This window comes from Rhipicephalus microplus, chromosome X (genome assembly GCF_043290135.1).
Source record: "Rhipicephalus microplus isolate Deutch F79 chromosome X, USDA_Rmic, whole genome shotgun sequence".
Taxonomy (NCBI): Eukaryota; Metazoa; Arthropoda; class Arachnida; order Ixodida; family Ixodidae; genus Rhipicephalus; species Rhipicephalus microplus.
The window spans coordinates 47,817,969-47,845,905 of NC_134710.1; the positions used below are offsets into that span (position 1 = coordinate 47,817,969).

At 44.2% G+C, this 27,937-nt stretch overlaps 1 protein-coding gene across 3 annotated transcripts in view; it reads right to left on the reverse strand.

Annotated features, from left to right (window-relative positions):
* The window catches only part of trio (trio Rho guanine nucleotide exchange factor), a 458,133-nt gene that overhangs the window by 402,314 nt on the left and 27,882 nt on the right, over positions 1-27,937 (reverse strand). For all 3 annotated transcript variants that reach the window (XM_075876473.1, XM_075876472.1, XM_037427115.2), the window contains exons 11-14: positions 27,373-27,504; positions 16,605-16,691; positions 13,476-13,667; positions 7,720-7,842 (exon numbers count right to left, since the gene is read on the reverse strand). In XM_075876473.1, the coding sequence (XP_075732588.1) occupies positions 7,720-7,842; positions 13,476-13,667; positions 16,605-16,691; positions 27,373-27,504 (534 nt within the window). The remainder of the gene's footprint in view (positions 1-7,719; positions 7,843-13,475; positions 13,668-16,604; positions 16,692-27,372; positions 27,505-27,937) is intronic.

The window sequence follows — 27,937 nt, forward strand, 5'->3', positions numbered from 1 at the left end:
TCGGTGGTCTGCTTACACTGAACTGCGACAATATATAGAACCACCTGCACTTGGCTCAACTAGATTGGCGCCAAAGAGGAAGAGCAGCGTCGAGGTCGGTCGAAATGCTCGGCCTATTAATTGTGGCTGAATAAAACTCCATGACTACAATATGTGTGTGTATATATATATATATATATATATACCTAATTGCACTATTGCATCTGAAAATCTAATTTACCTGCTTCCTTATGAAGTTTGTGAACAGTTACGCTTGTCATTGAATCTTCGTCTTCCCGACCACCCGATATATATATATGTATATATTGTGGGCATTTAAAGCACGCTTCTTCATCCCCCATACAAAACCATCATCACCTAGTGTTCTTCATCTTCATCGTTAGCGGATAAGGCTCTTCAGTCAGTTCTGTGCCTCGGAGGTCTGTTTTTGGCCACGCTTTCCAGGCATAATAAAGGTATGTAAAGGACTTCGTCGCAAGTGGTGGAGGTGCGGCGTAGCACCGGAGTAGCACCTCGTCACCGGGGTGAAAGGTCACAGTGGTGTGGGATGCGTCATGCAGATTTTTACGGGCTTGTTGTCTCTCCTCAGTGTTGAGTCTGGCGAGCTGGCGAGAGTGATGGAGGCGGGACACATATTGTTCACAGGATGATGCAGATGGTGTAACCGGGGCTGTCAAGAACGAGACGTCCAGCAAGGAAGATGGCGATCGGCCGTAGACAAGGTAGAATGGCAAGTAGCCAGTTGTGCGTTGTACAGCGGTATTATAAGCGAACGTTGCGAATGGCAAAATCGCATCTCGGTTGGTATGGTATGGCTCAATGTACATGGCTATCATGTCGGACAAAGTGCGATAAAAGTGCACAGTGAGCACGTTGGCTTGGGGGTGATAGCTGGAGGTTGTCTTGTGGCTGGTGCTGGAGGCTTCTAGCAATGCTTCCACAATTTGCGAAAGGAAAGCTTTTCCACGGTCACTCAGGATGACACGAGGAGCACCGTGACGCAAGATCAAGGCTTCAAGCATAAATGTAGCCACGTCAGAAGCGGAGGCCGAATTCACGAAGGAGATTTCAGTTTAACGTGTCAAGTGGTCGACAGCTGTCACTATCCGTTGATGGCCGCTCGGAGTCGTGGGAAGGGGACCATATAGATCGATGCCAACGACTTCTATATATATATATATATATATATATATATATATATATATATATATATATATATATATATATATATATATATATATATATATATATATATACACACACATACAGGGAGTCGCAGATAACCTGAGCCAGGATTTTGATATTGAAAGGCACTTCAGAGGCGAATAGAACTAAATGTATACTATTCTCGTGAGCCTGTAGATATTCAGATAATTTTTGTTTCCCCCCTAAGCTAATTACTTAATTACACTTAATTACCCATTCTTTAAATTATTGACTGAAAACCCAAAATATGCCCACAATATACGTGTCACGCTGTTATTATTTTTCTTTTTCGCATTGTAAAGAAGGCTTGAGAACGCTGAAAAGCCACGCGACAGACCACGAGCGTGCTTTTGTCGGCTTTTTCACAACACGGAAAAAATAACAGCGTAACACGTGTCGTGCAAGAAACAATTGAGTCGGTAATTTTTTGAAAGGGCTCTACAGCTCAGAGATGATGTTTTGGAGTTTCAGCAAATAATTAAACTTTTTGGTAATCAATTATTCAGCTTAGGGGGAAATAAAAAATAGTCCAAGTATCTACAGGCTAGTGCGAATAGTATACGATTGGTTCAATTCGCCTCTGAAGGGCCTTTCATTCTCAAAATCTTGGCTCAAGTTGCAGGACAGCCTAATTATATGAAGTGTTAATATGAATTCGTTTTTGGTGCCATCGAATAACATTAGGTTTTTCTTGCACAAAGAGCAACGCACGTATGCTGGGTATTTCCTTTGATGGGTATTTTCCCAAAGTAGCCATTCCATCTATGCGACTAATTTGTCTATATGGCGACGAAGCAGATCAGAGGGTTTCAGAGATAAAACAATGGAAGCCGTGCCCAAAATGCACATTATCTTTTTTGGAAAAGCTGCTTTTTACGGCATATTCATTTGTTAATCATTTGGGTCATCGTGGTGAGATGACTCCGTCAACAAATAATAAATCTAGCAAGTTGTAAATACGATTGTGGAATGCCGTGTCCGTGGAAGGACACACTCCAACATAAAACATAACTGTTTATTATCGTAGTAGCAGTGGTGTGGCTAGCATGCCGACGCTGTGCTCGAACGGTTAGAGTAACAATGACAACTTCCGAGCTTAGCAGCTTGGGTTTATAGCCACCAGTGGTGACGTAAGCCTCCGGTGTCAAATATATTCTCTTGTTCATTCAATTTCATACAGATAAATGGAGTGCAATGCCTTGAAGGAAACTTAGAACGTCCACAATGTCACGATTGGGCAGCGCAGCTGCCAAACAATCTTGGACAATTGATGTTTCGTCACTTCTGCGAAAATTAATTTCCAAGAAAATATGGTTATTGGAAAAGAGGGTGACGGAACCTTTATGTTGCCACTATACTTTATCTTCCACCACAGCTAGGTGTTGGAGTCTTCATTTTTCGGCATTTTAATGTTTCGGTGTTTTTATTTTTCAATATTTTAAATTTTCGGCATCTTGAGTTCTCGGCCTTTCAATTTTTCGTCGTTCTGAAGTTCAGCCTTCTAATAATTCAGTGTGTTAATTTTCGGCGTTTTGATAGGGACGCTAGCAGATGATATCCTCCTGTTCTTAGCAAAGTACTTTTGCATAACGAAATTTTTGTAGTGGAACTGAGAACGAGGAATAAAAACGAAAAAAAAAAACAGGACAGGGAATTAGACTGGCTGCGTTTATCCTAATAGCCAGGATTGAGCTGTCTCCCATAAAATATATTTGCTATAAATCCTTGTCGCCTCTGCCGTGAATTTCCATTTTGCCACTGCCCAAATAGACAAAATATATCACCGTACAACACAAACTCGACATCTGTGTACACGCCTTTCTATAGTGCATCCTCTATGATACAGAATAACGGCAGCAGCCTAAATACGGGATGGTACGTACATAGTCAACTAACACATATTAGATTTCTTTCGTTTGTACAACATTAATGAAAACCAACGAATAATAAGCTACTGAAGATATAGAGGACGTCAATCGTACTGTTTTGACTACATTGTAGTAATTGTGATATATACGTGAAAAAAGTATAATGTACGAAAACATCATTAAAAAGTTTTCCTTTCCTATAAAAGAGCCAGACGTGTTTTAAAATAAGTTTATTCATTTATTCTATCATTCAGTTTACTGTTTTCACATTTGGATCGCGATGACTACAATACAAGGAAAGCTGCAAAATTCAAGCCCATTCTACATTCCTCGGCTTCACCTGTTCGTTTTGATTGAAGTAACATTTTAAGTAGGCATATATTATATATGGAAGCAGGGAAAACTTTGGTGTCTATTAATATGACCAATTGTGTCATTTACCATCGCCATTAGTGATTCTATCGATAATTTGAAATGTTTAAGTTGGCTCTGTGCCACACTGTATATAGCTTACTTTTAGTGAAAAAAAAAAAAAAAAAACTGAAATCGAATACACTGCAGTAGTTTCTCGGACACGCACTACCCAGTAACTCGATTGATCAGCACAGTTGTAAACAAGAATGAACTCTGCTTATGTTCAGTGCCTTGTACAGAACAGATACTCATTTTCGCTGCACAGTGAACTCTGACCACGCACTGCTAGCTCAACGTACTTCAGAAAGCCGCGCCAGTCATCTGCCATCTATTCGAGTGTAAACAAAATTTTACTGGTGGAATCAATCACTTCGTGTTTGCAATACTGCTCTGGCAGTTGAACAACAAGTACGAGTACCCCATTGGGGTGAATTCGCAGAATGAAGGGTGTTCCGAGCAGTGACCTCGTCCACCATGCGTTCTGCATACCACAATTGAAGGCGCTGATCCTTCCTTGTCCCCATAGCCCGAGAAAGCAAATAGCACCTTCTTGCATCTTGTTTAAAGGGCTGCTGAAAATGTGCGACAGCCTCTCACAATAAGCAGAAGACAGCTGTCAAGGCACATAATTAGCATTGTTGAAGCTACAGGTGTGGCGTGACAAAAGCGAGAAGTTGGAGGATCATCATCATCATCATCATCATCATCAGCCTGTCTACGTCCACTGCAGGACAAAGGCCTCTCCCATGTTCCGCCAGTTAACCCGGTCCTGTGCTTGCTGCTGCCAATTTATACCCGCAAACTTCTTAATCTCATCTGCCCACCTAACCTTCTGTCTCCCCCTAACCCGCTTTCCTTCTCTGGGAATCCAGTTAGTTACCCTAAACGACCAGCGGTTATCCTGTCTACGCGCTACATGCCCGGCCCATGTCCATTTCTTCTTGATTTCAGCTATGGTATCCTTAACCCCCGTTTGTTCCCTAATCCACTCTGCTCTCTTCATGTCTCTTAAGGTTACACCTACCATTTTTCTTTCCATTGCTCGCTGCGTCGTCCTCGATTTAAGCTGAACCCTCGTTGCAAGTCTCCAGGTTTCTGCTCCGTAGCTAAGTACCGGCAAGATACAGCTGTTATATACCTTTCTCTTGAGGGATAGTGGCAATCTACCTGTCATAATTTGAGAGTGCTTGCCAAATGTGCTCCACCCCATGCTTATTCTTCTAGTTACTTCAATCTCGTGGTTCGGCTCCGGGGTTATTACCTGCCGTAAGTAGACATAGTCTTTTACAACTTGAAGTGCACTATTACCTATCTCAAAGCGCTGCTCTTTTCCTAGGTTGTTGTACATTACTTTCGTTTTCTGCAGATTCATTTTAAGACCTACGTTTCTGCTCTCCTTGTCTAACTCCGTAATCATGAGTTGCAATTAGTCCCCTGAGTTACTCAGCAATGCAATGTCATCGGCGAAGCGCAGAATACTAAGGTACTCTCCATTAACTCTTATCCCTAACTGTTCCCATTCTAGGCTTCTGAAAACCTCCTGTAAGCACGCGGTAAATAGCATTGGGGAGATTGTGTCCCCCTGCCTTACACCCTTCATGATTGGTATTCTGTTGCTTTCTTTATGAAGCACTATAGTAGCAGTTGATCCCCTGTAGATTTCTTCCAGAATGTTTATATATACTTCATCTATGCCCTGATTCCGCAGGGTCCGCACGGTGGCTGATATTTCTACTGAATCAAACCCCTTCTCGTAATCTATGAAGGCTATGTATAGTGGTTGGTTATATTCTGAGCATTTCTCTATTACCTGATTGATAGTATGAATGTGGTCGATTGTTGAGTAGCCTGTTCGAAATCCTGCTTGTTCCTTTGGTTGATTGAATTCTAATGTTTTCTTTACTCTGTTAGCAATTACTTTTGTAAATAGCCTGCATACTACAGAGAGCAAGCTAATAGGCCTGTAATTCTTCAAGTCCTTGTCATCTCCTTTCTTATGTATTAAGATGATGTTAGCGTTCTTCCAAGACTCTGGTACTCTTCCCGTCAGGAGACACCTCGTAAACAGGGTGGCTAGTTTTTCAAACACAATCTGTCCTCCATCTTTCAGCAGATCTGATGTTACCATCTTTCAGCAGATCTGATGTTACCTGATCCTCACCAGCAGCTTTGCCTCTTTGCATGCTCTCCAAAGCTTTTCCGACTTCTTCTATCATTACTGGTGGGGTGTCATCTGGGTTACTGCTAGTTCTTATAGTATTAAAGTCGTGGTTGTCCCGGCTACTGTACAGATCTCTGTAAAACTCCTCCGCTATTTTAACTATCCTATCCATATTGGTAGCTATTTTGCCTTCTTTGTCCCTTAGTGCATACATCCGATTTTTGCCTATCCCAAGTTTCCTCTTCACTGCTTTGACGCTTCCTCCGTTTTTCAGAGCATGTTCAATTCTCTCCATGTTATACCTTCTTACGTCGGATACCTTACGCCTATTAATCAACTTTGAAAGCTCTGCCAGTTATATTTTGTCTGTTGTTGGAGGAACACGAGGCCATAAATAGTTTTGACCCCGCAGTATCATTCGCTATGGTTCAGGCAGAAAAACTTGGAATGTTTTCAGACAAAGTGGTCACTGCTTTATCAAGTAGTCCCGAGCAAATCTTCAACAGCGCTACTTTCACACACGGAGTGAAATTTCAGTGTCCTGGTGAGATTTAGACACCTAGAGCGTCCTCGAACTTCCCACCTTTTTATGGTGTGTAAGTGCTGCCATCTATGACCACAAAAAGTTCAATTCTGAGTTGCTTTGAAGCTGGTGAGCCCTTTTAAGCAGCAATTCCATTTAGATTTCCGTTTTATGAGAGTCTATTGTACATAGCCAGTGAACAGCTGCATATCAGTTCAGGCAATATTGGTTAAAAGTATTGTTATGAGCGTGCTAGCGCTCCTCGTACAGACATCGAGTGCGTTCGTCGCGGACACTGGGTGTGTCCTTCACAGACTCCGGAGGCGTCCGTTAGAGACGCTGCACGCGTCCAACGGCAGGGCTGCCTCTTCCTTCATCAGCGTCTCGGCGCCTATAAAAGGCCGGCACACCTAGCGTCGGCGGCTTCCTCGTCCACGTTCTGTACATACCTTGTAAATATAAACAATCTGCTTCCTTCTGGCTGCCTGTTGCCTTGCCACTGCCTGGATGCTCCCTGCCCAGCGTTGGCCCTCGCAACACACTACCCGAGAGACCATTAGGGTCTCTTCGTAACAGTAAGTAATAATCACACCAAACTTTTATTAGTTAACTTGAGCACATAGTTTCTATTTTTATTAAGAACTAAAACTGCAGTTGCATTCTTAAGTGAAGACAGAAGTGAAGATACAAAGCAAGACCATTAAGAAATAAAAATAACAGATTACTATATATTCGTAAGAGGTCGTGAGAAAACCATCAAACAAGTTAAATATTTTCTTTCTCACCTCCTTCATCATGCTTTATCTGGTGAAAAATAAATTTACCTTTAATTGATTATTACAAGAATCCCTGCTCTTATTAAGTTCAAACGACTACAAATTTTATACATTCAGGCTGCAGTGATAGTAAAGTAGCCATCGTGATGTATATCTGAATTTAAACCAAGAATTTGCAACATACACCAGAACTTTATGAAATAAGCACAATTCCCCCCCTCCTCCACCAATGGAAACAAAGCAGCCAAAGATGCTGAAAAGTAAATCCATGACCACAGGCTCAGCACTGCCGCACTGACAGTGGTGATTTCATAAAATAAATGTAAAAACCTCTGCAAGAAACTATGAGCACTAAAACAACGGCAACAATACTTTCATTCATAATTGAGTTCCAACTTAGAGATTGCAATGTACCGGCATTAAGAGCAGTACCATTTGCATCCAAGCAGCACTCACAATGTCATCCCCTTAGACAAACCTGACAAAGTAGTTTATAACAAACAATGAACACACCATGCAATGCATTACCACGTAACAACTTGAAAAAATGGGCTCCCACACATGAAAACTAAATGGATCTTTTTCCATACCACCACCAGAACCACCACCATCACACTGCGGACACCATATCCATTTCCACACATTAAGCAGTAAGAGTTAACATATACATACATTATCCTGTTAACGAAAAAAAAGGACAGTAAATGTAGTACCTCATCAAATTTCAATGTACCAAATTGCCATGGCAGCAGAAGTTACAAACTATCCTACCTGAGCAACATTCTCGAAGTGTTCATGACTCTTCTGCAGAACTCTGGCACGAGCCAAATTCCGCCCTATTCCTGGATTTTTCCGCAGAAAGACCTCTCCGTGCTTTTCCAACCAATCCAAAACCTAAGACCAAACAGCATTTGTTATTGGCATGCACACTTACAGAGTACCTCTTACATGCTGTCCCCTACACACTTATAGGCACAGTAAGGATGTGCACATTTTATTGAGCCACTGCTGGGTAAGTTGCCTGGCTTCCTATATGCACCAAAAGAGAACAGCCAACACCATGTAAATAACACTGCCACCACCATTTTAACTCCCAGAATTCAATCCTTCACAGAATTGCTAAATTAGAATCCAATTAAAGCAAAGAATCTAAGCAACAGTTTGCGCTCAGCAAAAAATGCTATAGCTACTGAACCGCTGCAGCAGGCAAAAAAATACTGTTATATGTGCTCCTATACATGCATGTGCAATACCGTCCGCTGTTAAAGGGAACATTCGAATGCATTACATCATTATTGCTGGCCCTCAAACAGCAAGTGGTTATGAAAACACTCCACATACACATTACTGGTTTATCAGGAGGAGTCCGAACTTTCAACCACCAGTAGTCTTATGCAAGTCTAAGCTATTATGCTTCCGTAAGATAGAGAAACCTGAGCATACTGTGTGCTCGGGTGTTTCCTTTAACAGTGGACACATCTGTACGTTTGCACTCCTCTGCACTATCAAACAGAACAAGCTTGCACAAGATTTTGACCTCTGGTGCTCTTCATAATAAGCTTCTATGAACTACCATATGGCAAACTGTGAGTCGCCAAATATGTGTCATATAAATGCAATGAGTAAACACAGCATCATATCGACAACAAGGTTATCAGGTGGCTAACACATTATTTAGAATTTCCTTTGGCTCGTGAATAGCCTCTTACAATTCCAGACACACATAAAATGGTCTCATTAAGTAAATATGGTACTAATTTAAAATATTTTATTCCAAAAGAAAAATGTGCATGTTCAGGGCACATTATCATTTTTTATTAGGTTTTTTTGTGTACACTGAGAAATATTGTGAAAGTTAGAAAAAAAAAACCTAAACATTTATGTGTGGGAGGTGGGTGGGGGGGAGGTGTGACATAAGAAGGTAGCGATGGTTGGTAGAAGTCGAGAAAAAAGAAGTCAGATTGGAATGAACTGGGCTTTGGCGAAATACTGAACTTTAGGTTCCAAGCAAATTCCAAGTGAATAGTGATTTTGGCCGAATAATTTTGAATCGTATTCGAATGGTATCACTTAAAAAACAAAGGAATACTTATCATGATCTAGCTAACCTGCACATTATATTGTTCAATTGAAATAGGAGCTCTATGCAATTTTTTTTCTTCGTTCAAAAGGAAGTCGGGACAACCTTGAGTAGTAGCGGGATTTGAGTTTCGGTAGGACTTTGGTGGTAACCAGTAAAATATGTAACATATTAAAATTTATTATACTTACAGCATGTCATAACAAGCTTTCATAACAAGCTTTAAAGCATAATAAAATCATGAATTGATTTGAGGGTAACATGTTCGTTTAAAGGGGCCCTGCAACACTTTTTTCAAGTAACCATGGAGCCACTAAACAAGCTTATTGCCTCACGAATGAACCGCCGCAAAATTTTTCGAATCAGTGCAGTATAAGTGGAGTTCCAAATATTTGATGCACACTGCAGCTGCATTCTCTTTTATCGTCCCAACGAAAGTGCTGGAAGCTAAGCAGGAAGGGGTGGCACAGGGAAAAAAAATATGTCATGCGTTCCTCGTGACATTGAGCACTTTTTTTCTCTCTTATTTTTTTCGTCGAATACGCGGCCTTTCAGTGCGATCGCGCACGTATGCATGGACAAGCCGTAGCCCCAGTAACGATCGAGCACGCCATGCTCAAGTCAGCCAATGGCTTTGACCAGTGATTTTTGAAATTGTAGTGTTATTTGCCGAGGGAAGAGAACAATATTTAGCTGACTTTGAGAATATATTGTGAATTGCAGGCTGCGTGCTGCGCTATATTATTTGCCTCGCGTGTTCTCGGTAGCCTCTACTACCGATCGGCAGCGTTTTATAACCATGCTCAATAAGTGTTGCAGAACCCCCTTTAAATTTAAAAGGGGGCTTCGCAGCAAAATGAATTTCCCCTGGATAACTGCTTTCACGGCTTATCACTACAAAACTGCGCGAAAAATCGACAAGAAACAGAGAAGGCACACACACTGCGCTTGTGTGTGTGCCTTCTCTGTTTCTTGTCGATTTTTCGCGCAGTTTTGTAGTGATGATTTACCAACTCGCCCAGCGTTCAGTACTTTCACGGCTTAGCACCCCTAAACTGCTGTGAAACCACCTTTACAGGCAATTACATAAGGATTAATATACATTTATTCGTTCACTACGAATAACACTTCAAAATTTTCAATAATTTAAATTCAAATTGAAGTGAATTTGAATACTTTGCTATTCGTTCAAATATTCGAAGCCTTTGAATATTCGCACAAGCCTAGAATAAACTCATGGTGTATGAGCCAGGCCCCGCCTCCCACATCTAAAGCCACACACACATAATATATCATGAAATGCATTAAACCAGCCTGCTTCATCTGAATGCAGTATTCCATCAAAAAAAATATCCGAGGACATGCCAAAGATCTGTCAAGAATTCGTAAAAGGTAATCGGAAAGCACTAGGAGTAACACTGTGGTAGCCAGGTACGAAAGTGTTCACGGCCCATAATCCACTATAAACAGTTCAGTAGAAACTTTGTGAGGGTCAGGATTATTGAAATGAAGTTATCTTTATTTACTGCAGCAGTTGAAGCATTTTCATTTCTACTCCAGCACATGAGAAAGTTATGTGTCAACTGTGCAAATAAAGTGCAGAATGGACACCACCATTTACAGTATCTGTGTCTACTCTCAATGTGCCCATCAACTTTGTGTGCATGATATATTTTACAATACAATTACAGAGTTTAAGAGCATTACATTTACAAATATAATCCAAAGAGAAACAGTACTATACACAACATTCATCATAAGCAATCTCATTCGGCTGCAAAGTACATAATACAGCAAAACTTTTTTGAGAGACATGAATCTAGGAGCCATTCTTGTTTCTTATATCAGATGCCCCTCATAAGCAGGGTACTGCATTTTAATTTCTCATGGACCTCTATTTAGATGTAGGCACACTAGGGTCTTTTATTGGCGTTGAGCAAATAGCATGGTGCCCACAAGCCTGCATAGGGTTTCCCCATGTGGAAGGGGGGGGGGGCAAAGGTTCCTTATAGCAACCTTCCCCCCTCCATATTATGTCAATGCATGGGCAGACTACGCCCCCCCCCCCCGATTTACACCCCCCTTTTTATTATGTCCATGTATGGGGCTGACTTTTCATCAGCCAAGTGTTGCACATTTCTTTACATTTTAGATAATGGTGAAAACTTACAGACGGATCTGTTGGCATTTGTGTGGTACTGGGGCATCAAATAGTGCACCCACAAGCTAAAGCTGCTTGCATGCAGCCTAGGACTGCTTATATGGTGATAACATCTCCAGCTGGCTAAATTAAGCTTCACACATTGAGAATTGAACATCCCGCACCGCTATTCCACCTGGACGTCACGATCCACAACTACGCAGGAAGGCAAGCAAGGGTATCCTATCTGTGACGTAAAAACAATCACAGCGTTGGTCTCTCTAGTGAAGGCCCTCACGGACAAAGCCCAACTGTTTATTAAATCAATGACCCTACCAAAGTGTTCTGCTACAAGGCCAACGTAACAGAATTTGACTGCGCCAATTTCTAAAAGTATGTACACTGGCAGAAAAAAAAAAAAAACACCTAGTAAGAGGAACTTGAAATGGCCTATTGTCAAGGATGTGTACACACCTTTTGGCTAAGCAGCCAAGCCAAGTGAGAGCAAGTATGCTTTAGCATCCGTAACTTAATATTCACATGTCGTATGCAAGCACAGCAATTTGCTGAGAGAAGATACAAATTAACAAAAGGTGTTTACTGACACAGTAGAATCACGATGATACGATTACAATTGATGTGAATTTCACGATGATACGAATTTTACACTGGCAGAAAAAAAAAAAGAACACCTAGTAAGAGGAACTTGAAATGGCCTATTGTCAAGGATGTGTACACACCTTTTGGCTAAGCAGCCAAGCCAAGTGAGAGCAAGTATGCTTTAGCATCCGTAACTTAATATTCACATGTCGTATGCAAGCACAGCAATTTGCTGATAGAAGATACAAATTAACAAAAGGTGTTTACTGACACAGTAGAATCACGATGATACGATTACAATTGATGTGAATTTCACGATGATACGAATTTTAAGGTTGTTTTAGATGGACTACATTATATAAAATACACCGTGATTCAGTGTTATACAAACGGTTTCCTTAGCCACTGCAGGTGATACGAATGTACGATCGACAGCTGTACGCCAGCGGCATAATGCGGTTTGTGTGCGAAAGGAAGGCGCGATCACTCTTGGCCTCAAAGGGAGCGAATGCAGCAAAACTCGCCGAAATTTCCCTCGCTTCAGTGGCCAAAAGAACACACCGCAAAGCTGACACGAAAAAATCCATCCAACCATTTTCCCGCCACGCAATAGCATATCGGCTTTTTACTTCATGACTTTGGTTACACCAGCTGCTCTAGCTCTGAAACCACGTGATGTAAACAACCAGCTGCTAAACATGGCGTCAAAGGCATCAGCGGTGAATTGCATGGGCGCTATCGCGAACTGCCCATGCAGCTCGTCAAAGCTCACGGCCTTGACAAGGACATGTTCTTCAAGAGCTTGGTTTGGATTACAATCGCTAAGAACACCGGAAGTAGAAGAAGGCGCAGCAGCAGCAAGTCGGCATGCCATATCGTGTATCACTTTTGCACTGCTGGCTTAATCCGTCGCCGTCGCTGTGTCCGCTGGTGTCAATACTGCTGGCGTATCTTTCGAAACAACATTTGTAAAGTGCAAACTGTTTTTTTTCCAGTGCTTTGCATGCATAATCAGAACTCAGTACGAACTTCAATGCTCAGGAAATGGGAAAAACGGAATGAATTCTCAAATGGTGATGGCAGTGGTGGCATGTACGAAGGGCAGAACGAGCGTGAATGTTTTCGACGGGCATGGGCATGGTTTTGCGGTCGTTCTGGCGTTTTCGCTTGAATTCTCCAGGACTGATTGTTTTTATGTCAACTTTGTGACGCGGTTTTTCGGCCGCTTATGCGGCAAAGCAAGTGGATTTCCAATGAGTTTGGCCGCTTTCGCTCCCTTTGATGTCAAGTGGCAATGTGCCGTGCCAGCAGTATGACTGAGAAAACCGCGGCACGTTATTGAGAGACGGGGAAGGCAGGAAAGTTCAACATCATGAACTTTTTTCAGCAAGAAGTAGTTGTCAATAAACTTCTTGTTCATCTTTAATACGAGCATGTACTTGCTTTTGGTTCATACGAATTCGGGATGATACAAAGATTTTGTGTGCTCCCTTCAAATTCGTATCATCAAGATTCTACTGTATTTTGAAGGAATCAAGTTTATGTTTAATTTCAACTCAGTTGTGATTACTTTCTTTCTCGCTGAGCCGAATGTGTGTTCTTGTAACTAGTAGTAACAGATCAAATGAAGATACACAGTATATATGTTCTGGATAAACCTTCATTTGACCATACTAAATTGCAAGTTCTGCTCATGGAGCAACTCACCTGACGAACATCCTCTTGGAAAAGGCGCAGTGCAAGCCTTTGGTGCAACTTGAGTTTCTTGGTGTGCCACTTGGACTCAAGCGCCCGGTGCTGGCCCAGAATTTCGTGAATCACTGACAAGACATGCTTGGCCCCTTCCGAGTAGTCGCCAGCCTGGCAGCCCAATAGTAGTCCTTTGCCTTCTGCTGCTCCCTGGAGGAAAGTTCAATATGAAGCATGTGTCCTACACTCACATCTAACAGCTAAGAGCATTATTATGAGCATATGCCTCTGCCACCAGTACACACCCTCCAAGGCTACAACACCAATGCCAGAAAGAAAAAGACATCTTTAATCACACTGATGTGTAGGCGAAAATCGCAATACAATCTACAAAACAGTACACAATATATTAAGGCCATTCAAAACAGTGCAGCCTTATTCATCAATCCCTCATTAATACGGTAATCGGTACGAGCACCGTATCATCCCTTGCTTCCCCCACAATGTCATTCTCGCATGAGAATACTAGGCAATGTTAGTGTCACATGCAGTGTCTTAACATCTTCAAATATTGCAACACATTGATGCTTCCTCCTAGGCTTGTGCGAATAGTGAATTTTAGACTTAAAGTGAATAGTAATTTGATTTGAATACCGTAATTACTCAAATCTAACGCACGCCTTTTTTCCGGTTAAGCGAGTTCATAAATCGCATGCGCGTTAAAATCGAGTACGAAAAAAAAATGAATACGGTCATTCTATTGCCATCGGCATTTCCAAAATGGCCGCCCCCTACGTGCGTCGGCATGGCGCGTCGGCCATTTCTGCCTATGTGTTTCCCATGTGCGGAATTTCGTACATGTGCTGAAGAGTTCGTCATCTTGTAGTGCATTAGCATCGACGGCATGGAAGGGCCGACTCCAAAAACACGAGTGCACCACAATGCCGCTTTTAAAAGAAAAGTCATCGCGTGTGCAGAAACGGACAGAAATCGGGCCGCATCGCGGTCGTTCTGAGTTCCCAAAACATGCCTGCGGGACTGGCAGACAAAAATAGAAGATTGTCGACAGCAAAGCTTCACGCAAAGGCTTCAGTGGACCACAGCAGGGTCGGTTTCCGCAAATTGAAGAGCTGCTCGGCGAGTATGTCCTTGAGCAGCAGGCGGCACAGTGGCCCCTGACGACAGAACTTCTCCAAGTGCAGGCTATGCAGTTAGCCTCAGAAAAAGGGCTAATGCGGAGCTAGTTTAAATCGAGCAGGTGCTGGCTAACTAACTTTATGAAGAGGAAAGGCTTTTTTCTCCAAAGGCGAACAGGCATATGCGAAAAGTTTCCGGAGGAGTACGATGAAAAGCTTCACAGTTTTCAGAAGTTTGTTCTAAAGTTGCGGCACAACAACGGCTACCTGCTTGGGCAAATCGGGAATGCCAATCAGACGCCTCTTTACTTCGACATGCCTGGCACCACAACCGTCGGAAAGAAGAGGGCGAAGCAAGTTCGCGTGCTGACATTGGTCCACGGTAAAACTACAGTGACGGCACTGTTACTTGTCAGATGCTCTGACGTGTAACAATGTAATGCTCTGTTACACGTCAGATGGGCACAAGCTTCCCCCTACCTCATATTTAAATGGAAGACGCTCCCGAAAGGAGTCGTTTTTTCGAGCGATGTGATCGTGTGGGCCAACGAGAAAAACGGGTGCGCGTTGCTATCGATGTGTTACTTTTTTTTTTTTCGTCGTGGAAACTGGGTGCGCGTTACAATCGAGGGCGCGGTAGAATCGAGTAAATACGGTAGTTTTAAAATAGAATTCAAATGCTATGTATCACATATTGTAAAAAAAAAGTGATTATATTAGTCATAACTCAACTAACCTACACAATATCTTTTTTATTGAAATAAGGTGTATCCAAATGTCTTTTTTTTTGGTTCAAAGGAAGTGGAAGCAACTTTGAATAGCAGCAGGATTTGACTTTCAGAAGAATGCAAGTGATAACCTGTAAAATATGTTAAATTTCAAAATTTACACTACTTTGAGCATATAGGCCAGTACAGCAAAAATATAAGCTAAACTTAAAAAATTATGAATCGATATAAGGGTAATATGTTTGTATAACCTTGAATTAAAACTTCACAGTGGTACAAATTTCTCCTGAAAATACGTTTTGACGGTACAGCACTCCTCCACTGCAATGAAATCACCTTACAAGTAGATCACATGCAGATTAATATACAAGTATTCGTTCATTTTGAATACTTCAGAATTTCCAATTATCTAAATTCAAATTGATGCTAATTTGAATGAATTATTATTCATACAAATATTCATAGGTCTGGAATATTTGCACGAGCCTTTTTTCCACTATATCACACTTCAACTAGTAGACAAATATTATAGGGATCCTACAGCACTTTTTGAACATGGTAAGAAAATACTGCCCGATGGTAGTCCAGGCTCCTGCAAGCGTGTGAGCCGAACATTATAATAACACAGCATGCAGCATGGAATGTACAAATAAGTTTCAAAGTGAGCTTGAAATCCCTAGTTCTTCTGTTGACAATTGATACCATAAACTCAATTTGGCTTATAGCCATTGGCTGATTTGAGCATCGCGAGTTGTGTAGTCCCCACGGCCAGCACAACGTGGCATGCTGCACCCACACTGTGCCCACACATGGCATGGCACAGCATGGCATGGCACCGCGTCATGTGCCATTTGGTAGAATTATGCACAATATAGAGTCACACCTGTGTACTCACAATTAAAGTGAATGGGAGCCACACGTTCAAAGAAAAAAAAAGTGCTCAAAGTTATGACACACACAAACATAAAGACACCAACATAAAGACCCAGCTTCTTTCTCCCTTATGATCCCTCAACTAGCTTCCAGCAAACTCACTGGGACAAAGGAGGAGAGAAAGTACTTAAAGCATGCGACTAACTGCTGTAACTTCACGCATACCTGATGAATTCTAAAAATTTTTGTGGCAGTCAATTCATTAGGGAATAAACTTGGATAGTGAGGTCATTTTAAGTAGGTGACCATTATGGCAAGGTATAAAAACATGGCGACCATTGTAGCATTTCACATTTCCCTCATGTAGTACTAAGAAAAAATAAATGATGACGAATTGTCAGGCAGCTTACATGCTTGTGTGCCTCTGTCTTGGATGGATGACAGACTTGAACAAGATGGTCAAGCTGATAGAGCAACTTTTTGCTGGCGCTGTGAACCTGCAAGGAATGGTCCAACACATTTCATGCAGTTGTTCAGTTCAAGCAGTAGCAGTAAAAGATACTTGTAGAAAGCCCCTGCAGAAAAACTCATGGTGTTAACCAAAATGTAAGCTCTTCACTCAAATTGTACCCATGCAGTTACCAATTATATGCAGGACCAGAAAAAAATCTTGCCAAAACCAGAAAATATCTTTGAATCCTTTTGGTGATGAGTTTTTGAATGGACCAATAAAATTTCCATATTTGTCTTTACATTTTTGCCAAAATAAGCACAGAAACTGTGGTTGGCACTATTTAACACGATTCATGAGCATTTACAGCTGTAAGAGCCTCATGATTCCTTTCACAGAGCAGCAGTGGCAGCAAACTGGACACACGCATCTTCATTATAGATGCTCTGCTTCACGACCACAGCAGAATATATAACCACAGCAACAGGCTCCATGGTGCTCCATAGGCACATCGCAAACATGAAATCATTCCCAGCACAAAATTAGAAGAGTAGAAACATGCAAACTAGTTTGCCCTAGCTCTTTCCTATGGTTCCTAAGGTTCCTATCGTAAATTTCTACTTTTACGAGGAATGGTAGTGTAAATGCACACTCTGTCACCTAATTTTTATAAAATTTTCAGCTCATGATGATCTGTGCTCATGCAAAACAAATGTTCCACATCACTCAGTCACCCCCCTTTTCCGTAGCTAGAGGGGAAGTCTCAATTACGTTATTTTGTACCTTAATAAGGGTCAAATCAACAGCATTTTACTGTATTTAAATGGCAGGCCAACTAACTCCCACACAACTAAAGGTTGCAGGCATGATAGTTAAAACAAACGTGCTTTCTTTATTGCATATGACCTTCTAGAGCCTACAAACAGGAATAAGGAAGGGACAACACAATGAATACAAATGACTCGCACAGCCCTCACCTTCAGTACATAATACATGCTATACAACAAAAAAATCTGATTCTAATACCCAATGTTAATTTTGAAACAAAACTTTCTTTTACATGCTTGTACATAAACCTGCAGACCGACCAAAAGTAAGGCATACACAGTAATGAAAGTTGCCGTGGAAATTGCTCAGCATTTTCATGGCAAGACCTATCTTTTTGAGCAGCAAAAAGGCCTTCTGCAGCACAAAGTTATCATTAGTTGCAAGAATATCCAGGCATTTCTGGCTGAATCCACTTAAATTGATGAACAACGTTCACTGAAGGACAAAGGAGGTGGCAATCTTTAGCACGCATGAGTCCAGCCTAATGGTGTATTCGATTGGCCACCCCGGTCCCTTGGCTCGGAGTTACCAGATGCCAAGGCAGCTTCCAAATAAAGCACGGAAGGCAGCATACCAACCGAATACATCAGCAATCTCGGCGTAGCCCACCTGAAGAGTCCCAGTGCACCCAGTGTGAGAAGCAATCAGGTAAATATCACTGCACTGCATCGACAAATGGTGACTTTTTCCACCTTTACTAGCTGCCTCCTTTTTGACACGGTGCATTTATGGCTTCATAGATGTGAACTTGCCATACAAATGCTCAAACATGCCATGAACAACACATGTGCATAAAATATTACACGTCCGACAATGTCCCCATCCGGAACTCACACTCACGCTGTCAGCTGTCAGCAACATGATCCGTGATCATGTGGTTGCTGGCTTGTGTCACGCAATCCACCCTTCCAGACAGATCGCGCCACCCTCTCACTTTTCAGTCAGAGCAGTTGGGAGTGCTCCAAGTTGGAGTTTGACACTCCAAAAGAACCAACTGAAGGCAGTTCGAGCATTCGAACTGTAGCAAACGAACGCGTCACTGCTTTTCAGTGCGCACCATAGCATTCGTAAAGACCTGCTGAATATGCCATAAGGGTGTTTGAACTATGACATTATTTAATCAAATAGGACTGAATTGTTCAAAACAAAGAAAATCCAAGCTTTTCATTTCAAATAAGATATTGAATATTGTCACATTCCTAAAGAAAAGAACACCGCACTTTGGCGATGTCAACATATAATATGGCCTCCTACGAAAATGAGGCAATGAAATAATGAACCAGTAGGTAGCTTATAGAAATAAAAAATTTCAGTAGGTAGCTTATAGAAATAAAAAATTTAAGAAATAAGAAAAGAAGGCCTGCTTTATCCATTTCCTCCGAAACCAGCACAACCTCTTACAGCAATAGTGCCCGTGTAAAGAGAAGTAAATTATACCATAAATTATGGTTTTCAATCACATTATGCATTTTCTTAAACTACAGTATTCAAACTACAGTGACCATCACATTTGATGAAGGACAAATTCAAATATTTTTTTAAAGGGTAGGTTTCTAAGGTTATGCCCTAATGCTGCATCTTGCACTTTCAAGTACCCTATGAAAAGCAATGGCAGTGCAGTTGCTGTGACAATAAGATATTGCTAAGCTAAGGAACAGGCATCTAGCATCCTAGTAGGCCAAAGTAGTTCTGTCAACTGTGTTGTGCTTCTGCACAATTGCCGTATTTACTCGCGTAATAAACCCACTTTTTTTCTCCAAAAATCGCAGCTAAGTTGGGGGTGCGTTTATTATGCGGGTTAAATTTCAAGAAAACTTTTTCGGGATAAGCGAAAAATGTGGTACTAATGCAAAAAAAAAGTTAGGGCACTTAGCCTTTCGCAATCGACATACACCTATACTATTTGAAAACAACTTCTTTGTTGCACTTTACTAAACTTCGGTGGTTAACGGCGCTATCGTCTGCAAGCTGTCCCCGCGTCGCCCGCGCACGCCATAAGAGCGTTTTGCGACTATCTTTTCTCGCAATCGTTTGAGTGCAACAGTGGTATCTCCTGTGATCTCGAGGAGCGCTCAGAAGCATGCGCTACGACGCACTTTGCCAACTTAGCGGCAACCTCGCACGACCACCGTGACGACGCCGTTGACATTGTAGAAGGTAATCAACATTGCAGCAAGCTACCCCGAAGCATAAAAACAAATTGTCGATAATTAAGATCAACAATAAATACGGCCGACACCTCGCTTTCACATGAGAAGCTTCTGTACGCGTAGAGAACAAGCGAAGCGAGAATTGGTGATGTTACCATGTTGTGGAAATTATCTCAATCTTTTCTGGTTTTCCAGAAGCCTGCGACGCGATAGAGACAAATGACTCTTCGCGACAGCAAATGCTGCCGTCGCTCGAAAATCGCGTGCACGTCATTAGGCATTTAAAGTTTCGTATTTGCAGGAAGCGACTCAGTTGGCGCAGGCAGTTTCGTGACCTTCGCTTGCTGTGTGCTTATCAGCTACACGTCTCTGCACTCGCACCGTTCATGAAGCTTGCTGTGGCGCACAGATAAAAAAGACGGGGGATGTGCCACACACAAACAGAAAGAAAAACAACACGGCACGCGGCAATGGGCAAAGGGGGGAGAGAGGAACATGCCGAGGTGGACGATGGGGGTTGGAATAATAATAAACAACGAAACAGGTCCAACAGGTAAGGATGCGCCAGGTGTCGGTTAGCGGGACTGCAGCAGATGAATGTAGGGGGTGCGTTTATTATGCAGGGGAAAAAAAATCCAAATTTTGGCAACTGAAGTTGGGGGTGCATTTATTATGTGAGTGCATTCATTATGCAAGTAAATACGGTAATACAGTTAAACCTGGATATAACAAAATTAATAAATTTACAGAAAAATTTGTTATAAAGGGGTTTTTATTATATGCAGGTTCGGTACGAAAATTCAGAAAATAAACGTGCAAATTAAACAAAAGGGGGACTGAATGCAGAGCTAACCCCACTCATTTTACAGTAAAAAAAAAAAACTGCGTTATTATATCGATAGCGAATATATGGACATTCTCGGCGGGTTTTTGCCATTGCTGCCATGTTCCGCAACAAGTCTAAATTGACAACATACCCCAGCGCATTGTAACTTTCACAAGCGGGTAAAAGCGTGCAAGCGCTGCTGAAGCAGAAATCAAATGAGTCGATTCATCCCTATCGCCTGGAAAGTGTATAACATCTCCCGCATGTTAGAACTGCCATCGAATGCTCAAACAGAAAGTAAAGCACCTGTCTTAAATGAGCATGAAACAACGCGGAGAAGGGGGAGGGGGGATCGCTCAAGTAGCAATAATGAACTTGGATTTTAAGGCTGGTCACGATCGCTGGCGCACTTGCTATCTCGGCGAGTATCAGTGCGGTTTCAACGTGAAGGGACTGTGAAAAATGAGCATGTCCCCCTGGAGCGACCGGTATCTGGAGCGACGCAAAGGGACTGTGTGGAAAGAGCAAACGCAATCGTTCCGGCTAAAGTCGAAGGTGCGATTCTTCCCACCGAAGGATAAGCGCACGTGCACAAGCATCTAACCCCCTCTCACCCCTCTGCATTCACGGGGCAAAGTACGCGTGGGAAATAAGTGCCCCTCGGCACATCGTGACGAGCTGAGCGCCGAGCACGGGCGGCTTCTTTTTTTTTTTTTTTTTTCTTCTTGAGTTTCCATATATATAGGTACGTATACATATACTATACATATACGGTGAATGTAGGCGGCGGCAAAAACCCAGCCGAAACTGCCCATATACATATTCGCAATAAAAAAAAGCAAAGCTGAACGTCGTCAAGGAGCACACCATGCGGGCGCAGAGAAACTATGCACACGCGCACGGTGTCGAAAATGAAAAGTGAACGGCATGGACACAGACACGGTTACCGCGCAAACTATTCGGTAAAGCCCCCTCCATATGCAGAGCGGCCCCATATATGTGATGCTAACTAAAAGCATGGCACTGCCAACGCGCAAAAGTAGTTTTTTTGTTGTTTGTTTGTTTGGAGGCGGGGGCAGACCCACGCATGTGACCGCGGCGGCGAGAAAGGGGGCACCACCGGCTCGTAAGGTGCAGGCCTGCCTGCCCGCCTTACACAAACACGGCCACTGCTTCGCGCTTCGGCGGTGGTGGCGGAAGATGGATGCTCGTACCAAAATGCCGAAATGCGGAGCAAAATTCCAAGATGGTCCGTGGGAAAAATTCATTATATTGAAAAAGGGTTTATTGGCGACTGTTGCGACGGTGGTCCTACGAAGAAACACGATCGTGCAAGAGCAACGGTCAAGCAGATGCCGGCGATGATCAGCACGAGCCGAGCGAGCGAAGCCCCGCACCCAGTACCCAGGCGGTGGCGATGTTACTTGCCAACGATGCTCTTTTTTCTTCACAATTTGCCCCCGCCGAAAAAGAGCCATCCTGGTGACCTAAGAGTCTGGAGGTAGAGGGCTATGATATGGCTTAAGGCGGGCGACGTGGACGATGTCACGTCCACGCCGGCGCATGTCGTCAGATGGGGAAAGTGGCTCGATGAGAAAATTCACTGGCGAGGTTTGCTCCAAAACGCGGTATGGGCCCTCGTACTTTGGAACGAGTTTTGAGGAAATGCCGGGGGTTTGGTAAGGAACAGCCAGCCATACAAGTGATCCCGGGGAATAGCTGGGGCTTTGTGAAGAGTCGGCGTTGTTTTCTTTCTGGCGCTGTTGTTCTTGTGACGTAAAGGTGCGTGCGAGTTCACGGCACTCTTCCGCATTTCGGGCAGCTTCGGACACAGATGGGCATTCGGATGCGTCAGGACGGTATGGAAGGAGAGTATCGATGGTGTGGGATGGTTCGCGTCCATAAAGAAGAAAGAAAGGTGAAATTCCAGTGGTAGACTGTGCCACGACATTGTATGCGAACGTGATGAATGGAAGAATGCGATCATAGTTAGTATGATCAGATGTCACATACATCGCGAGCATATCGCCGAGGGTGCGGTTAAATCTCTCCGTGAGCCCGTTAGTCTGCAGGTGGTATGCTGTGGTCTTGCGATAAACAACATGGCATTCAGAAAACAGAGCCGTGACGACTTCTGATAGGAAGGCTCGACCTCGGTCACTTAGTAGTTCTTGAGGTGCACCATGTCGTACTATGAAGCGATGGAGGACGAAGGACGCTATGTCCTGCGCAGTGGCACTTGGAAGGGCGGCGGTCTCAGCGTAGCATGTTAAATGGTCCACAGCGACTATGATCCACCGATTTTCATCTGATGTTGTCGGTAGAGGGCCATAGAGATCAATTCCGATCCGATCGAAAGGTTTGGCAGGGCACGGAAGCGGTTGAAGCGCACCGGACGAGTGGAAAGGCGGTGATTTGCGGCGTTGACAGTCAGGACAGCCCATAACGAATTTTCGAACGAAATTATACATTCCGTGCCAGTAGAAGCGATGGCGAATGCGTTCGTAAGTTTTGAAAACTCCAGCATGATCACATTGGGGATCGTCGTGAAAGGAGGCGCAGATTTGTGATCGCAAGCTGCACGGGACAACCAAGAGCCACTTACGACCTTCGGGGGCGTAGTTGCGTCGGTGTAGCAGCCGATCACGAATGGCGAAATGAGCAGCTTGACGTCGGAGAGATCGTGGTACCGCAGTGGTTGACGATCCAGAAAGACAGTTAAAAAGGAAAGCGATCCACGGGTCCTTGTGTTGTTCACTGGTAAAGGAGTCGAGGTCGAGAGATGCGATGGAGTTGGTACCAGTGGTTCCGCAGGCCGAGTCGGGAGGTAAAGGCGAACGCGACAGGGCGTCAGCGTCAGAATGCTTGCGTCCGCTGCGATAGATGACACGAATGTCGTACTCCTGGATTTGCAGTGCCCACCGAGCTAGGCGGCCAGAAGGGTCTTTCAATGTGGCGAGCCAACAAAGTGCATGGTGGTCCGTTACCAGGTCGAATGGGCGACCGTACAAATAAGGGCGGAACTTGCGAAGCGCCCACACTAGCGCCAAGCACTCTTTTTCAGTGACGCTGTAATTGGCCTCAGCTTTAGTAAGTGTGCGACTCGCATAAGCGACGACGTATTCGGAGTAGCCCGGCTTGCGTTGGGCGAGGACGGCGCCTAGACCAACACCACTAGCGTCTGTGTGAACTTCCGTTGCAGCTGTTGGGTCGAAATGCCGAAGAATTGGAGGAGATGTTAGCAGACTACGGAGCGTGGCAAACGCGACGTCGCAGTCAGAAGACCAGGATGAAAGGTCTGCATCACCGCATAGGAGGTTGGTCAGTGGTGACATGATCGATGCAAAATTTCGCACGAAGCGCCGGAAGTACGAGCATAGTCCGACAAAACTGCGTAATTTTTTCAGTGTAGTAGGTTTCGGGAACTCAGCGACTGCTCGCAGTTTTGCAGGGTCGGGTCGAACACCATGCTTGGAGACGATGTGCCCTAAGATGGACAGCTCTCGCGCGGCGAAGCGGCACTTTTTAAGGTTCAGTTGGAGCCCAGCGTTGGTTAAACACGTCAAAACCAGTTGGAGCCAAAGCAGATGCGTAGAAAAATCGAGAGAGAAAACGACAATGTCGTCGAGGTAGCATAGACACACAGACCACTTCAGTCCACGCAGTGTGTTGATATGTGGGGTTTAACGTCCCATCCACGCAGTGTGTTGTCCATGAGTCGTTCAAACGTGGCAGGAGCATTACAAAGACCAAATGGCATTACATTAAATTCGTACAGGCCATCTGGTGTAATGAACGCAGTTTTCTGGCGATCAGCTTCTGCCATAAGAACCTGCCAGTATCCAGATCGTAAGTCTAAGGAGGAGAAGAATTCGGCTCCTTGGAGGCTGTCAAGGGCGTCGTCTATGCGCGGTAATGGATAGACGTCTTTCCGCGTCACCTTGTTTAATCGCCGGTAGTCGACGCAAAATCGAATCGATCCATCTTTCTTTCGAACTAGAACGACAGGAGATGCCCAAGGACTGTGCGATGGTTGAATAACCCGACGGCGTAGCATCTCTTCGACCTGGTCGTTGATGACGTTGATGTTCTGCAGCAGAGACACAGTACGGTCTTTGACGCAATGGCTGGTGCGAACCGGTGTCAATGTAGTGGTGCACTGCGGAAGTCCGACCCAATTGCGGCTGAGAAACGTCGAATGAATTCGCGAAGTGCTGGAGGAGATTAAGAAGCTCGGAGCGTTCATGGGCACTTAAGGTGTCGGCGATGGAACTCGAGAAGGTGTCACTTGATGAGCATTCCAGTGGGGAAAGGGCATGAAGTTCGGTCGAGGCGCTACTGCACGATTCGTCTGGCATGTTAAGGAATAAAGAGGAATCGAGGTACTCCACTCGACCGAGACATTCGCCGGCAAGTAGCGTAAGCGGTGCAGAAACGGGGTTGTGGACGAAAATATTGCTTCGGCCCGCAGTGACGTCGAGTGTAGCGAAAGGCAAGGAAACGGCTCTGCGGCTCATGAAAATGTCGGAAGGTGTAAATATTACTGTAGCATCATTATAGTCATCGCAGCAAACCGGGACAACGGCAAGAGAGGCTGGCGGAATTTCAGTGTCCTCACGCACGACAAGTTTTGGCGACCGCTCAAGGGTTTCGTGCAAAGATTCGTCACACAGGTGCGAAAATTGAACTTCAGCGCGTGCGCAGTCGATGATGGCATGATGATTTGACAGAAAGTCCCACCCGAGGATAACGTCATGCGAGCACACCGAAAGGACGATGAACTCGACAACGTACATAGAGCCTTGGATGAATATGCGGGCCGTACAGGTGCCGAGAGGTCGTACTTGTTGTGCGCTAGCTGTACGAAGCGATAGTCCAGAGAGCAGCGTGGTCACTTTGCATAGGGAGCGGCAGAGCTGGGCGGCTATAACAGAAACGGCAGCACCTGTGTCGACAAGGGCAAAGGTAGAAACACCATCGACAGATATAGCGATGACGTTAGCTGGTGAAGTACGAGGACTTGAGCATTTCGACGACGGCGCAGTTCTTGCCTCTGGAACTGCGGCGTTCAGTTTTCCCGGTTGGAGGAAGCGGGTCTAGGACGCATTGGGGACAGTGATCGCCTGCGAGGAGATGGAGAGAGGGGAGAGTGAGTTTGAGGCTGGGGTGACCGAGACTCAGGAAGGTTAGTGTATCCATACTGCGGTGAGGGATAGGGAGCAGGTATGTGTATGGGCTGTGGGTCATACGGTAACGGCCGAGTAGCGTCGTGGAGTGGTTGGAAGCGACGGCGCCAATATCGTGCCACGTGTCCTGGAGTACCGCAGGCGTAGCAGATCGGTCGATTGTCAGGAGTGCGCCACAAATTGCTGACTCGTGGTGCGGCCCAAGGTGTCGAAAAAGGGGCGGAGTGGGGAGCGACTGAAGACATGGGTGGCAAATGCTGCTGGCGGGGTCTGCTACGTACCACCTGGGCATACGTAAGAGGCGCAACCACGGGCTGCATAGCCGACGCATGGGCAACAGGCATGGCCACAGGCTGCTGGTGGGCAGCGACGGGAACAGCCTGAGCTACCTCTTCGGCAATAACGTCGCGGAGTGGTGAGGGCAGACGGGAGGACGGCGGCTGCTGCGTGAAGGGAATCAACGACAGTTGCCGAGCTACTTCTTCACGCACGAAGTCTTTAATCTCTTGCAGGGTTGGTGAGTGGTCGGGAACAGAAGTGAGACTGGAGAGCGAGTCGGCGTGTGAGGAAAATGGCCAAGTCAGGGCGCGCTGCTTGCTCAACTCGTCGAAACTTTGACACAAAGTGACAAGTTCCGCAACGGTGGCAGGATTACGGGCCAGGAGCAGCTGATATGCACCGTCATTTATCCCTTTGAGGATGTGTTGAATCTTCTCCGACTCGGGCATGGTGGTGTTCACACGGTTGCAAAGACCAATAATGTCTTCGATGTAGCTGGTGAAAGATTCCGTTGGCTTTTGTGCGCGAGTCCGCAAGCGTTGTTCGGCTCTGGACTTGCGGACTGCGGGTCGGCCAAAAACGTCAGCAAACAAGGTTTTAAAGATGGACCACGTCGTAATGTCGTTTTTGTGGTTGTTATACCACATTTCGGCCACGTCAGTGAGATAAAAGATGACGTTAGTCAATTTGTCCGCGTCATCCCACTTGTTGTTTGCGCTCACCAGTTCGTAGTTAGCGAACCAGTCTTCCACGTCGGTCTCATCAGCTCCGCTAAAGACCTTGGGCTCTCGCAAACGAAGAACGCCGGGGTTGCTGGGGGATGGAGTGGAAGAGCCAGGTTGCGCGTTGTTGGTAGCCATGATGGGAGGTAGCGTTCGGTTGCACAGCTTTAGGTTCAGGCGACGGCGAATGGCAGCACCCAGGTTCAGGCGACGGGGAATGTCAGCACCCTCCACCAATTGAAAAAGGCTTTATTGGCGACTGTTGCGACGGTGGTCCTACGAAGAAACACGATCGTGCAAGAGCAACGGTCAAGCAGATGCCGGCGATGATCAGCACGAGCCGAGCGAGCGAAGCCCCGCACCCAGTACCCAAGCGGTGGCGATGTTGCTTGCCAACGATGCTCTTTCTTCTTCACAATATCAAGGATTTCTATCGCAGTTACTTTGTTACATAGAGGTCACAAATACATGTGTTTCTATAGAGCGATGGTGGAGAATACAAAAACTTTGCTATATCCAGGAATTCGTTATATGGAGGTTCGTTATAAGCAGGTTTATGTAGACTACCATTTTTATTTTCACAACCTTTTAACATGACAAAATTATGAGGCTCTTCAGCTTTCCTGAAAAAGCGGGCTATATTAATATCACCACTGCATGTAAACATGCAGTTGACTGCAGTGCAACAAACAATGGTAACAAAGAAAATAACAAATGGATACACTAGATAACTTACCTCGGTATACGCTTGGCACATGGCTTCATAGAGGGACTGGTGTTTATGAATAAGCTCCTCCAAGTCGGCGACTTCACGTGGAATACTGGATATTTCACTAGACTTGCTCCAAGATGGCACATTTGCCAAATACTAGAAGAAACAACAAGAAGCACAACAGAAGTTACAACTGCCTTAGATGGCATTCAATACATACGAAGTTCTTAAATATGAGAATAATAGATATTCTTTTAAGAAAAATAAAAAATTGTGCACTATTTTACAATGTACCTACATTGATATTCAAAAATAAAAGACATTAATAGAAAACTGGGGTTTAACCATTGTGGCACATAAGTATGAATTAGACATTCCTAATTTATTCCTGTAGCACATCAAGCAAATTTATGTCTGTGCAAAAGTTTTCTGTAGAGGCTTACACACAACAATTAGCCGTGCTTTTGAATGAATGGATGGATGGATGAATGAATGTATCCGGCTTTTCCCTTTAGATAGGGCGGTATCTCACGCCACTTAGCCATAAAGTTAAGTAATATCACTATGTGTTTAAGGATTGAATTTCACT